Source organism: Pholis gunnellus (assembly GCF_910591455.1).
Source record: "Pholis gunnellus genome assembly, chromosome: 13".
Taxonomy (NCBI): Eukaryota; Metazoa; Chordata; class Actinopteri; order Perciformes; family Pholidae; genus Pholis; species Pholis gunnellus.
The window spans coordinates 21828030-21840210 of record NC_136540.1 but is presented as its reverse complement, the minus strand read 5'-3'; the positions used below and the strand labels follow the sequence as shown (position 1 = coordinate 21840210).

The 12181-nt window shown below is 42.8% G+C and overlaps 2 protein-coding genes across 2 annotated transcripts; one reads left to right on the top strand and one right to left on the bottom strand.

Moving 5' to 3' along the window:
- Positions 1–4914: 4914 nt before the first annotated feature.
- On the bottom strand, positions 4915–6168 carry LOC306705610 (beta-alanine-activating enzyme-like). Its single transcript, XM_079172406.1, has 2 exons — positions 5796–6168; positions 4915–5555 (listed from the first exon to the last, which is right to left on the bottom strand). Exons 1-2 carry the CDS (start codon positions 6011–6013, stop codon positions 5429–5431), a joined length of 345 nt encoding a protein of 114 aa, XP_079028532.1. The 5' UTR covers positions 6014–6168; the 3' UTR covers positions 4915–5428.
- Positions 6169–6490: 322 nt separating this feature from the next.
- LOC306705119 (uncharacterized protein) lies at positions 6491–11509 on the top strand. Its single transcript, XM_079171813.1, has 9 exons — positions 6491–6632; positions 6781–6844; positions 7849–7904; positions 8245–8278; positions 8371–8396; positions 8480–8555; positions 8748–10277; positions 11014–11047; positions 11126–11509. The coding sequence occupies exons 1-9, from the start codon at positions 6555–6557 to the stop codon at positions 11133–11135; spliced, it is 1908 nt and encodes a 635-aa protein (XP_079027939.1). The 5' UTR covers positions 6491–6554; the 3' UTR covers positions 11136–11509.
- Positions 11510–12181: the final 672 nt, after the last annotated feature.

The window sequence follows — 12181 nt, the reverse complement described above, 5'->3', positions numbered from 1 at the left end:
AGGGAGAGACGATGTGTGGTGAGAAGGATAGAGCAGGAGAAATGATGGTAGGAGGAGGAGGCTTGGTGTCCATGTCTCCTCTCTTGTCTCTTTCTGTCATCAGTGAGTAATGATGCTCTCCAGACTGTACGTTCAGCAGCAATAAGAGGGTTTGTGAATGTTTAGTAATGGAGTGGTGACAGAAGCAACACTATCAGGTCTTCTGGAAGCAGAAGTGATCTGCTAACGTTAGTCAGTTTGAACCTGTTGATACACTAAAACGCAGAGTTAAGACTTTTCCCCATTAATCATCTACGAATTATCCAAATGACGTCGTGCTCATTTGGTTCATGAAGTTGCCTCAGATGGGTAGTGAGTTTGTTTACGTTTGTGTGGCCTTAAATGTGATGTGTGTTTGTCTTTTAAATATGAGAATAGTTTTCATACGGTCATCTTAAAGTAATACTCCAATACTCATTTTAGCATCAAACACTCCACCCTGTTGGCTTGAGTGGTGGCTCACTGCTCACTTGCAGTCATAACAATGTTTTTAATGGTGGTACGTTTTCAGAGCTGAAAGAAGATAGCAACAGAGAAACCTGTTAAGCCAAACTCCTGCATCAAAATCAAGTTATTTCCTCTCAATCTGCATTAAAACGTCATACTATTGATTACATGTCATGGTATGGCATCCTTCAAAGCTCCAGCCAAATATAATATTTAGCTATTATTTATATTTACCATGAAAATATTTGTTGTATTATCCTAAAAACAATAGTCATGTTCTGCATTTTGCCCTCCCAACCACTGCACAGAATGACACCTCCTACACACCTTGCTGTTTGCTCTCAGTCTCTTATCAGATGTAGACTCTTACTCACACTCGATGACGTCCGTATTTGCGTATGTTTTTTTTTGTAACGGCACACTGAAAGCTCTTGAATGCAACACTGTTTAGCAGCTTCACACCAGCACAGGAGCTCAGCACATAAACCTGCAGTGAGCACACGGACACACAGACAGAGGACTGATATGAAGGAGTGCTGAACGGGGAAATAACGTGGAGCTGATGCCTCAAGAGAAACCAGGACCAGAACACAACTGGATTCCAGGTGCTGACTGAACTCGACTGGCTTCTCTTTGTGTGTTTTCGTTCACCCAGTACTACATTATGGCATTTTATGCTCCTCTGCTGTTAAGAGAGAGAAGGAACATAATTGAGTTAAATAAAAGATCCACAGTTAAGATTCCCATCACTACCTCTCACACTAAATCCTTTCTCAGTGAGGCGTTAACGTCTTTTCATTCGCCTCTAACTTTCCTCTCATTAGATCACACGTACAGTAAACCTCGCACTTCTCACTAGACTTGCGTTACTTTCTTTACTTTGTCTCCATCACCTCTTATTCTGTGACTCTCGTGATTTAATCTTCTTTTATTTTTTTGTTCATCTTCCCTCCAATCATTTCCCCAAAAGCTGTCCGGCACATGAAACCGTTAAAGGAGCTAACTTCAGACTTCCATCAGTTTGGATGTTTGCTGCTGGCTGGTCAAAGTGCAACCAATGAGCAGGAGAGACGAAGGATACAATGATGGAAACAATGAGCGTGGATATATTTGGGCAGGCCGACAGACTTTGTGTAGGAAACACTGCTTTGTCTTTTTGTTACCTTCTTCTTAATCAGCTGAGCTTCTTCTTTAGTTTGATGGAGCACTTCTCTTCTGCTGAGCCTCAGTTGTAATCTCGCAGGTAGATCGCTGTTCCACCTGCTCTGTCTCCTTCTATCAAGGCCAGCTGCTAAAGTGTGAATTCTAATTTATTTTCAATGCTCTGTTTGGTTTCTCATTAATTTTCTCCACTAAGTTCAGCAAATAGACGAGACACATTTGTGTCTCTACAATCAAAGTGTACTGCGGGTGATCCGTCAGTGTTTCTATCTAACACAGTAAAACTAATTAGCTCGTTCATTTTTTTCTATATATTTGCTGTGTGACTTTGTCTTCTGCTCTAATTTTAAACTGGAGATGAAACTTCTCTACACAATATTCTCATGTAGAACAGATCATTTATCATGTTTTAATGAAGATATATTTTAAATAAACTGCCGTTGTGATACTTTGTTGTAATTTATTTACATTCTAACATGTGGTTCTTTCTCTAAATTTATTACAAATAGTTTCAGATTTTGTTTCCAGTGGGATCAGCGTGTTTGCACTGTGACAATGAGGAGAAACTAAAGAGTATTCATTCAATGTTTGTTAGTTTTTCCAAAGTGTCCTCATCTTCCTCTCCTGGCTGCAGCTTTAAACGGATACAGTGCTGTAACAGTTGAGCCGCAGTGATTGGGATATCTTTGGTGATTCAGTCTTGCTCTCTTGGGAATCTTTAATACCAAAAGGTCAGCAAACCAGATTTCAGTGAAGCACAGGGCAGCAGACCTGTAAAAGTCTGTGTGTGCTGTTCATCTGTTTCGTTTGCTAGAGAGCAGACATTTACCAGATGTGTTGATGGGAGCTCGTTAATACATCTGGCAGATGTTTTACAGGAGGAGACGGCAGCTAACAGGCTTGTGCTGTTGAAGGTTGTTAGGTTTAAGGATTTCTCACTCGGGGTGAACAATAGGTGTTGGAGTACAATGACAATATGTCAGGGCTGCATATATTAATTATCACAAGGTGAGCTATGTTATTTATGAGTGTGTATGGTCACATCTCCATTGCGATGAATGAAAACAAAACTTCTGTACATTAGAATGTTGCTGTGTCAGCAGAAGTCTGTTGTAGCGTCACTCCACAAATGAGTTAGCGTGATTCCAGAGAACCCGTTACCCGACTTGGGTTGAACAAAGTCAATGCACCGTTGACCCACTAATCCTGGACTAATGAAGCTGTAACTTCACACTGAACAGAGGACTGTCACTGAACAGTTGAGGATGAAATACGTGTAGTTTTAGTCCTAGTTTACTTGAACAGCTGTATTGTGGTTTTAGGATTTCACTTCTACAGTGTAGTACTGGTACTGCTTATCAGTACTCATCTGTGCTCCTATCAATACTCCACATTTCATTTGTTGGCATTACATCATCAGAGTGTCTTTGTCAGCAGACAGCACAGCGCTGAGCATGTTAACTTTCTGTAACATTGAGCCAATGAATGACTGGATGTTTGTTTCTGTACTTCAGAGTCAATACGACTCCGAGGTGAGAGTGTTTTATAGGATTACACGATTAAAGCTGTTTGCTTGGTTTCGTTGTTCAACCATTAAATACATCCACTACATTTTTCTATTAATCCTTCATTCAAACAGGTAATCCTGTTGAAGAAAGCCCCTCTGATACTGTGTCACGGATTCTCATTCTCAGTTTCTTAGAATGAAGATTCTGTCATGTTTGTGGCTGATCAGTGGATTAACCTGTTTACAAAGGAGACCAGGGGGCTTAAGCTAACAGTATATTTCCAGTCTGCTGAACTGTTATTGAGTATGTGGCTCTTTAATAACTGGAGGTCTGTTCAGTTAATGGTGCCCAGCAGCTGATGAAGGAGCTGTGGAGTTGTGTTGGGAGGAATCAACATGAATTAGTCGCATGATTGTGAACAAGTCTGTGTGAAAATTGCTGCAAATTCATCCAGACAGCCTAAACTCATTGTGACGATTAAACCAAATAGTCTCAGTTCTGCCCTTTTGCCTGAAAACATGCCAGATTTGATTTGGCTTGGAGTACACTGCTGACCGTATGGGCCCGGACCGACAGAGATTATCCCACAGCTCAGACTAGATCTCCAGGACCAGAGTCAGTCCAGAGTTAGAGCACCTCCACTGGAACACACACACGTATTAGAGCAGTCTCTGTGTGGAGCAGTATGTCAACAGAACTACCAGAGACAGCTAATGCTCTACTTTGTGGATCGAGAGGAGGAAGGAAGGAAAAAGGCTGAGTCAGGCTGTCTGTCAGTGGAGAGCAGGCAAAGGATCATAGACCGTGTCACAGAAGAGTGAAGAGATATGTGTTTGGGTGTGTGTGAGTGTGTGTGTGTGTGTGTGTGTGTGTGTGTGTGTGTGTGTGTGTGTGTGTGTGTGTGTGTGTGTGTGTGTTTTAGCCCTCCTACATCCAGTGTGGGGGTCCCATCAGCCCAGATTGATGCTGTTGAGCAGCTTAATGTTGCCTGTCTGCCAGCAGCCTCCATGCTGAGAAACAGATATCCAGATTAGCTGACACACACTCACACACACATACACACACACATACACACACACTTTTATAAGGGATAGAAATGGGAACTGGTTGAATCAATTGCTGTGAATTTAAACTAGTGAAGTTGTGTTCAAAGTCCACTTATATCTTCATGAATTCTATGACTGAATCACTTTGACGTTGCTAAATTGGGAGTTTGGTTTGATTTCAGAACACATGAGAGTTTAACTTTGATAATTAACTGTTGACATGATTCCAACACAACAGCAGAGAAGAGAAGTGGAGAGAGGGAGAGATCTGAGGCTTGGAAAGGATGTGCACCAAGAGGCCTGATCCTAAAGGTTTGCGGGGGCACTTTGTTTTTTTGATGTCAAGTCATCGTCTGAACAGGGGAAACCTTCACATCGCCACATCTACAAAGGCACTACTAACAGACTGATGAAGGTGTTTGTTGGTTCCTGCAGTCAAACATAAACTCTCTCTCCCAGTGGGACCTCTGCTCTGGAGATCTAAAGGAGAGAGTGATGTCATACTAAAAGGGGAACGTAGAGAGTGTCAGAAGAAGTCTTCTGCAGAATTATCCAGACTGTACTTCTCCAGAACACCTGTCGTGTTTCACTTACACTACGGAGAAACGAATGTGTTGGGATGAACATCAATGTCGCATGTGCAAGGTGTAGCTAGATGAATCCACTGTAGTGTGCACATAGCGCAGTGTTAAGGTAATACATTTAGCTGAAGTTTGAACTCAACTTTATTTATTTATTTAGCACATTTCATACAAACATGCAACCCAAAGAGTTTCACATGAAAATTACAACAATAAAAACACTACAATATTAAAAATGTAAAAAGAAAAGTAAAAAAATAAATGTAATAAACACCAGAAATAATTAGAATGTAAAACAATAAATAATTAAAGCTTACAGATTAAGGCTATAATATCAAACACAGAGAGAGATTGTTGTTCTGGTATCCAGAGGCAGTGAACACAAACAGAAGGCACTCTCACCGCATCTTTTATGGGACACATAAGGAACATTTAAAACGGACCTCAGTGATCTGGTTGGATCATAAAATGAAGTGAAATCTCTCTCTCAGTCCTAAGAGATAAAGAGATAAAGAGAGCCAGTGTAATGTTTTAAGCTGTGGAGTAATATCATCCTTTTTCCTTGTTTTAAAGATCATTTTCACTTTGCTTTATTTGCATAAATAAATCATGATCATTATTGTTGTATCTACACATTCATGAGATATTAAACCTGCAGGAGGTCGGTCTTCACGGCGCAGTACTTGAGGCCACACCGGTTCATGACTCTGGCGGTGAGGAGTCCTGGAGCGTCTGGGTCCAGCGGGACGTAGGCAGCCGGTGACTGCAGGATGCTGGAGAGCAACACAGGACATAATCCTTCATGCTACTTCTTATTATTAAAAAGCGTATAATAATGATGGAACTCATTCTAAAATAAAGGTTTGGACCATCAACCGAAGACTTTAAACCTAACTAAAAATAAGTTTTAAGTCTTTCAAAAAAAGAAGAAGATGATACTGTTGTAGCCTCCTGGTGAGATGCTGTGTTGTCATATGGGGTGACAACAACAACAACAACATCAGTGAACTCACCCAAGGATCCAGACAGGTATGAACAAATCATCAGAACAGTACAGCCCGATCACTCCGCTATTAGGAGCGCAGTTGTTTCGCAGAACACGAGCCAGCTCACCGGCCAGTCGGACCAGGTCTCTGTACAGCAGCAGGGACCCGTCATACTTCACAGCTGCTCTGTCCGAGTGCAGATAGGCAGCGGCGGCTACGAGCTCCTGCAGCGTCCGAGCGGCCATACTAACGATGAGCCGTTCAAGGACCACCAGCTCATCCTCTGTTAGTGTCAACGCTGTACAAAAAAACCCCAACAACGTTTAGATCGTATTCTAATTCATATATTGTTCAATTCAGACGAATTGGGGTTTTGTTTTGGATGGAAGAGGCGGAAACGTGTTTGCTGTTTTGTCGCGTGAAGATGACGTCCCCACTGATGGCAGTTTCAAATGCTTCTGTTATAGTCGGTCGTCCCGACATCTTACTTATCGTGATTAGGCATAAAAACAACAATATACAGAGCAAAAAACATGTTGACATATTAACAAATCCCCTCCACCATATTAGAGTGTAACACTGACATAAACAAATTAAAACCTTTTTTTCAACCTGAAATATTCAAGAGCGCTATTTTAGAAAGTATGATTTCCGATTGACTGTGAAGGCCACCCTGTCCAATCATTGGTCCCGAGAAACAATTTTAAACCTAAAGACCGCCATTTGTTTTCGAACAAGTAGCCTGCTGCTACTATTAACTTAAATAAACGTACTTTTATATGCAACATGGACGACGGTTTAAATACACGATTGTCTTTGAATATGTTCAACTACAAAAGCGCACTGGAACGAATCATAGACAAGGTGTGTTCAATGAGGCTAGCGGGCTTAACGGTTGTTGTGTTAACGTCAGTGGAGTGACTTAGCGTAGCTACCGTTAGCTTGAATTCACTTTAACGATGAACTCTGAGGATGTTTGCTTGAACATCACGTCTGTTTCTGTTTACTACAGTACTCAAAGCTTCAGTACCAAGATGGAGGAGTGGAGGTGGACCTCGACAGCACAACAACACAAAGTAAGTAACGTAACGTTACAGTAACGTTATTCTCTTTAGGATGTGTAGCAGTAATATGTTTCGGTCCTTATTAACAATTCGCCAAAAGGAAGTAACGCACATAGAAATGAAGAGATTAGTGCTGCAACTAACGCTTATTTTATTACATTTATTTTCATTATCGAGTAATTCTTTTGTAGCATTATGTAAGAAATGTTGAATTATGTGAAATCCCAGTTTCTTAATCCAGTGATTTTATTTTTTTCAAAATGTCTTGGTTGGAAAAAAAAGAATTAATTTTAATATGAAAAAATTACTGCTACTCGCGTGCCACTCGCAGGTGAGCGACCGTTGCATCGTGCACGCGGATCGGGGCGGAACACCGCCGTGCGCGATACAAGCTCCCGTCTCTTCTACTTCTTCTACTCTTCTACTTCCACAGGATGCGCGCATGACAGCTCTCATCTCGTTCGCCCCCTGGTGGTTGGCTGATTAAAATTCGATTAATTGTGCAGACTGAAAAAAAATCATAATGCGTCTCTGGTATTGTTCAGGGGGCCGGACCAAATGTGGAGGCGGGCCGCATCCGGCCCGCGGGCCGTAGTTTGGGGACCACTGGTTTAGATGATCAATGTGTCAGCATGTTTTTTGTCTTTTTTTATTATTGCTGAATTTGATCCACCGATTAGTCAATCAACAGTATATTAATTAACACTTTTAATAATTGATTTATTATTCACTGTTGTGTATATAATGCCATTCTAAATATAAAATATATGATATATATATATATTTTTTTTGGTTGTCACCTTTTTAAGTCCTGAGGATTTGTGGGCTTTTTCACCTTTTTATTCTAAATGATCAATCAAGACATTTTACTGATCAATAATAACATTATGTTAGAATAAAGTTGCAGCTGTAGGTTTTTCCGTTGGTTGAACTAACAGTCGGTGATTTGTCTCCATGTCTGCGGTTGTCGTGTTTTCTCATTGTGCTTCTTTCTCTCGACTCTTTTCACGATGAAGCTCTTGAACGCTACATGATTCTGTCGAAAGCAGAGATCAGCAAACTGGAATCAAAGGTTTGGGTCGCGATGAACAAACACTGCACAAAACACAGTAGCCTGATTTATAAAGGTGTGAATCTGTCGAACAATTGTGAAATGTTTTCAATGTTTATCAACAAATCAGACTCACTCATTGGACCTGGTACGTAGGGTTACTGCCCGTCAATATCCAGATTCTTTCATTCAAACATACATTTTTAAAAGTTGTGAATCGATTCAGAATCTTAAATCTCATATTTAATTTTTTTCCCGTACGCTGATTAATCAATATATGTTATGTGCTGCGAGTCCTCAGTGGATTTAGATATTAAATATGTGTTCAGCGATTATAATCAAACACTTGTCGTCTCCTCAGAGCCTGACAGATTTAAGAGAGGAGTCGATGAGAGGTAAGTCTCCACAACCAAATACACGAATAGCAACTCAGAGATGTTCATGAATTGTATATTTATTATTCCTTTTGACATTTCTTCCACCACAGCCCCGGACGTTACAAGAGACTCTCAGGTAAATGCACTGAATTCACTTCAGCAGTTCCGTATATAGAATATCCAGCACATCGTGAAGTCATCGTGGTTTGTTTTCAACAGTTGGACTTCTCGTATCAAGATGGCGGAGCTGATGACACTTGTGTTTCCGCCACACAGTTGTCTGAGCAGGACGACGGTAAGAGCAAGAAAGCAACGGGCAAACCTTTAAACACAACATGGCAGAGAAAGCTGTTGCAGAAATGTAAAATATATAAAGTGTCTCAGAGATCTACAGAGAGAGAAGTTTGAAGAAGAATGGAATTTTAAAATGGAAAATGAGAAGAGAAGAACTATATGTGACGTTCTTCTCCTCTGTTGCGCCCTACAGGGATGTCCACAATCGACTTGACCGGCCTCACTGTGAGCTCATTGGATGAGAGTCAGAGGAACGTCTCTGAGACGGAGGTCCAGCCCGAGGACGAAGACGAGGTGCTGGAGATGAGCCTGAGGAGTCACGGCAGCTCTCTGCTGGAGCTCTACCCCGACATGATCAGCCGGATAGGACGGGCGTGGCGTCGGCGGAATGTCTCCGAGGCCGCCGACTCGGTGCTGAGGAGGTACCGTCGGTGGCGACGGCATTCGGGCCGAAGCAACCTCGACAACACCTTCGTCGTCACGTTGAGGCACGCCGGCGGGAATCCAGAAAACGAAACCAGCCAGACGCTGTTGGAGGAGAGCAGAAACAGCCCCGTGAAACGGCAGTTCATGGGGACTGAGACTGCATCTCGGTCTCCGTTGAGGACGCTGAACAACGTGCAGCAGCAGCAGTCTCCTCGGAGGACGCGTAGGGAGCCGCACCAGCCGGTCCTCGTGATGGACTTATCCGGTCCCTCTGAGACCTTCATGCCAAGAGAGAGCTCGCTGAACAAGACCTTCACGGTGTCTGAAGCGACCCGGCTGGGAGAGCAGCCCTCCGCATGCACCTTCAGTCCCTCGCGACCCTGCCATCCCGCCGCCAAAGCACCCATAGTCCCGTCTCTCAGGGCCAGGAGGCTTTCGCTCAACGCACACTCGCTGCAGGCTGATCGCTGCTCCACGTATGCATCGGAAACCGTCAGAGAAAGACCAGACATCTACGGCTCCCCGGTCAGGCAGAGTCCCTCACATGTAAGGATGATGACGACGACCAGCCTCAGTAGATCTCCTCATGGCTTTTCCAGAAGCCCAAGAACGTATTCTGGGGAAAGCTTTTCCAGAGAGCCTTCGAGGCCCAGATTGATCTCCACCCCTCCGCAGAAGCCGGCTGTGCCACTGAGGATGCTTCACCCTCAAGACTCCCATCACTCCCTCCACCCACAGCTGCGTTCGCCTCAGTCGGTGGCAGCAGCAGCAGCCGAAGGTCGCCACGGGCTCCGGCGACACCTTTCCTTTGACTCCTCCCTGCCGTCGTTCCGTGTCTCGTACTCCCCGAAAAAGCTCGACGAGGACTTTCTGAAGCTCTACCACAAGTTTGTGTGCCAGAGCAAATCCTCTTTCTTCAGCGGGCTCCACTGCCGCTTCTGTGCTAAAAGCCCCGAGGCCAGCAGAGTCCTGTCGTCGTCGTCGTCTTCTTCTTCTTCTTCTTCTTCTTCCTCGGCCCTGGCAGCTCTCGCCCTGTCGCCCCACCGCTCCCTCCTGAGGAAACGCCACAGGGAGCTGGACTGGGACGGCCACCCGCAGTCCAAACGCTACAGGGACGAGCGCTGCCCGTCCTCACCGGGGTCCAAGCGCCACAGCAAAGAGATGCTGAGGCGCCGTCTCTCCTACAGCTCCAGGAAACCCAGCATGTTTCAAAGACTCTGCGCGCAGCAGCGCTCGGCAGATGCACATCAGGAAACCGGGATGAGTCACGTGTCTGCTGCTGATTTTTCTGGAATGGGTGAGCCTCCTCTTTAAACATCGTATTACGCTCCAGGAGGCTTTATATCAGTTACTCACCCTGTGTTACTTTAAGAGTTCTAGAAGAGAACTCTTCTCGCATGCCTCTTGAATGGACGTAAATGGAGGCAAAACTAGATCAAAACATCTGTTTACGAACTCTCGCAGCTCAGTCCGAGTCTTATTCATCCATCGTACGCTCACTGCTTCACAAACACCTGACTATTTAAAGGGACAGTGTGCAGGATTTGGTGGCAACCGATTGAATACTCGTCCGCTCACTCCTCTCTTTCTAAGACGGTAACAAGAGCCACCGATTGGAACGCCGGTGGCCTCGCTCAGAAGTCATCCATACCATAATAATATATACTACTACTTTAGGAGAAAGAGAAGTCAGACGGTGGTAAAATGATTGATTAGTTGACTAAGAACTACGGTGGCCTTCACGTAACTTTAAAAAGGTGAAATCTCTCTAGGGCCAGTGTTTGGTTTGTCCATTCTGGGCTACCGTAGAAACATGAATTTTTAATTCCATTGCTGCTAATAGATCCCCATAAAGTGCTACACACTGGCCCTTTAAGACACTTATTCATTCGCTGTAGAGGCATGCCAAGAAAATCTGTTTTATTTAAGGATTCAAGGCGGCACGGTGTGAGTAACTGATGTAGGAATAGTCATTTTTGGGGTGAAGTGTTCCTTTAATCAGTTTCCTTTACTCGTTATGCTTCATTCAACAGGAAGCTCACTGGAGAGCAGAAGATTCTCCCCGAGGTGACTATCATGAATTCTGATGTGATGTTTGTTTTCTGACCTCTGAGTATTGTTTTTAATAATCCTTCTTTTCTTCAGAAAATGGTGAAGAGGGATGTCATCTGCGTGTCCACAGAAGGAAAACTACCGTCTGTCAGTGAGGAGTTTCTTCTCAGGTCCTTGTTTGTGTCAATTTGTTTTTTATCTCTTATTGCGTCAACACCATCGGTTTGTTTGTTTCATTCTCTCGTATATTTTCTAACTAAAACCTTTTTACTCGTTGTGCGATGGTGCATCATTATCTACATTATCTGTTGAATGTTGTTTATTGGCAGAGCTTTCTATTCAGATGTTTATATTCTGCCTAATTAGGAGTTTGGAACTGCAGCGACTGAAAATGTCCCATTTTTGCAAAGATACCAAGTCTTTTTTGATATATTCATTCAGATGTTCATATGTTCAAACATATGTTAATATGTTCAAACAGCCTCATGTTTTTATCTGTTTATTATAATAAAAATTTCTGTCAAAAGGCAGTTTGTGGAAAGAAAATGGCTGAAGTACTTGTTTTCATTGCAGTTATTGTGTTTATTATTTAACTTTCATTATATTCATGCACGTTTTTAAAGTTAAGAAAACAAAATATCCAACAAAGTAACTAAAGAGCCTAACGGTTCATTTTTAGAAAAGTAAACGTGATAAAGAAAATAAAGACTTTTTGGTCACGAGCCTTGTGCGCTTTTCTGACATAATAAATTCTATATAATGCTTAGAATGTGAACCTTTCTGATACATTTACAAAATAACCCTAAAAAAAATGCCCCAAAACAAGGCATCAGTGTGATGAGACACCTGTGGTGACATCAGGATGTAGTAAACACGGACTAACACTGGATGTTATGAAAAGTCATATTTTCAAATTAAAGGGACAGTATTGATGTTCTGTAGTGTGTGGGTGTGTGTGTGTGAGGTTCTCCTCCTCAGTCAGGGTTCTACTACAGTAGATAAGTTTATAGAAACAGAGTAATGTTCTGCTGTGGACGTATTTTAGACTCTTAAAAGAATGTCTAGTTTAAGTGAACGCTATATTTAGAATAAGACACGAGACATCAGACTCCATTCCCAAATAAAGTAATTCTACCTTTCAGAACACAG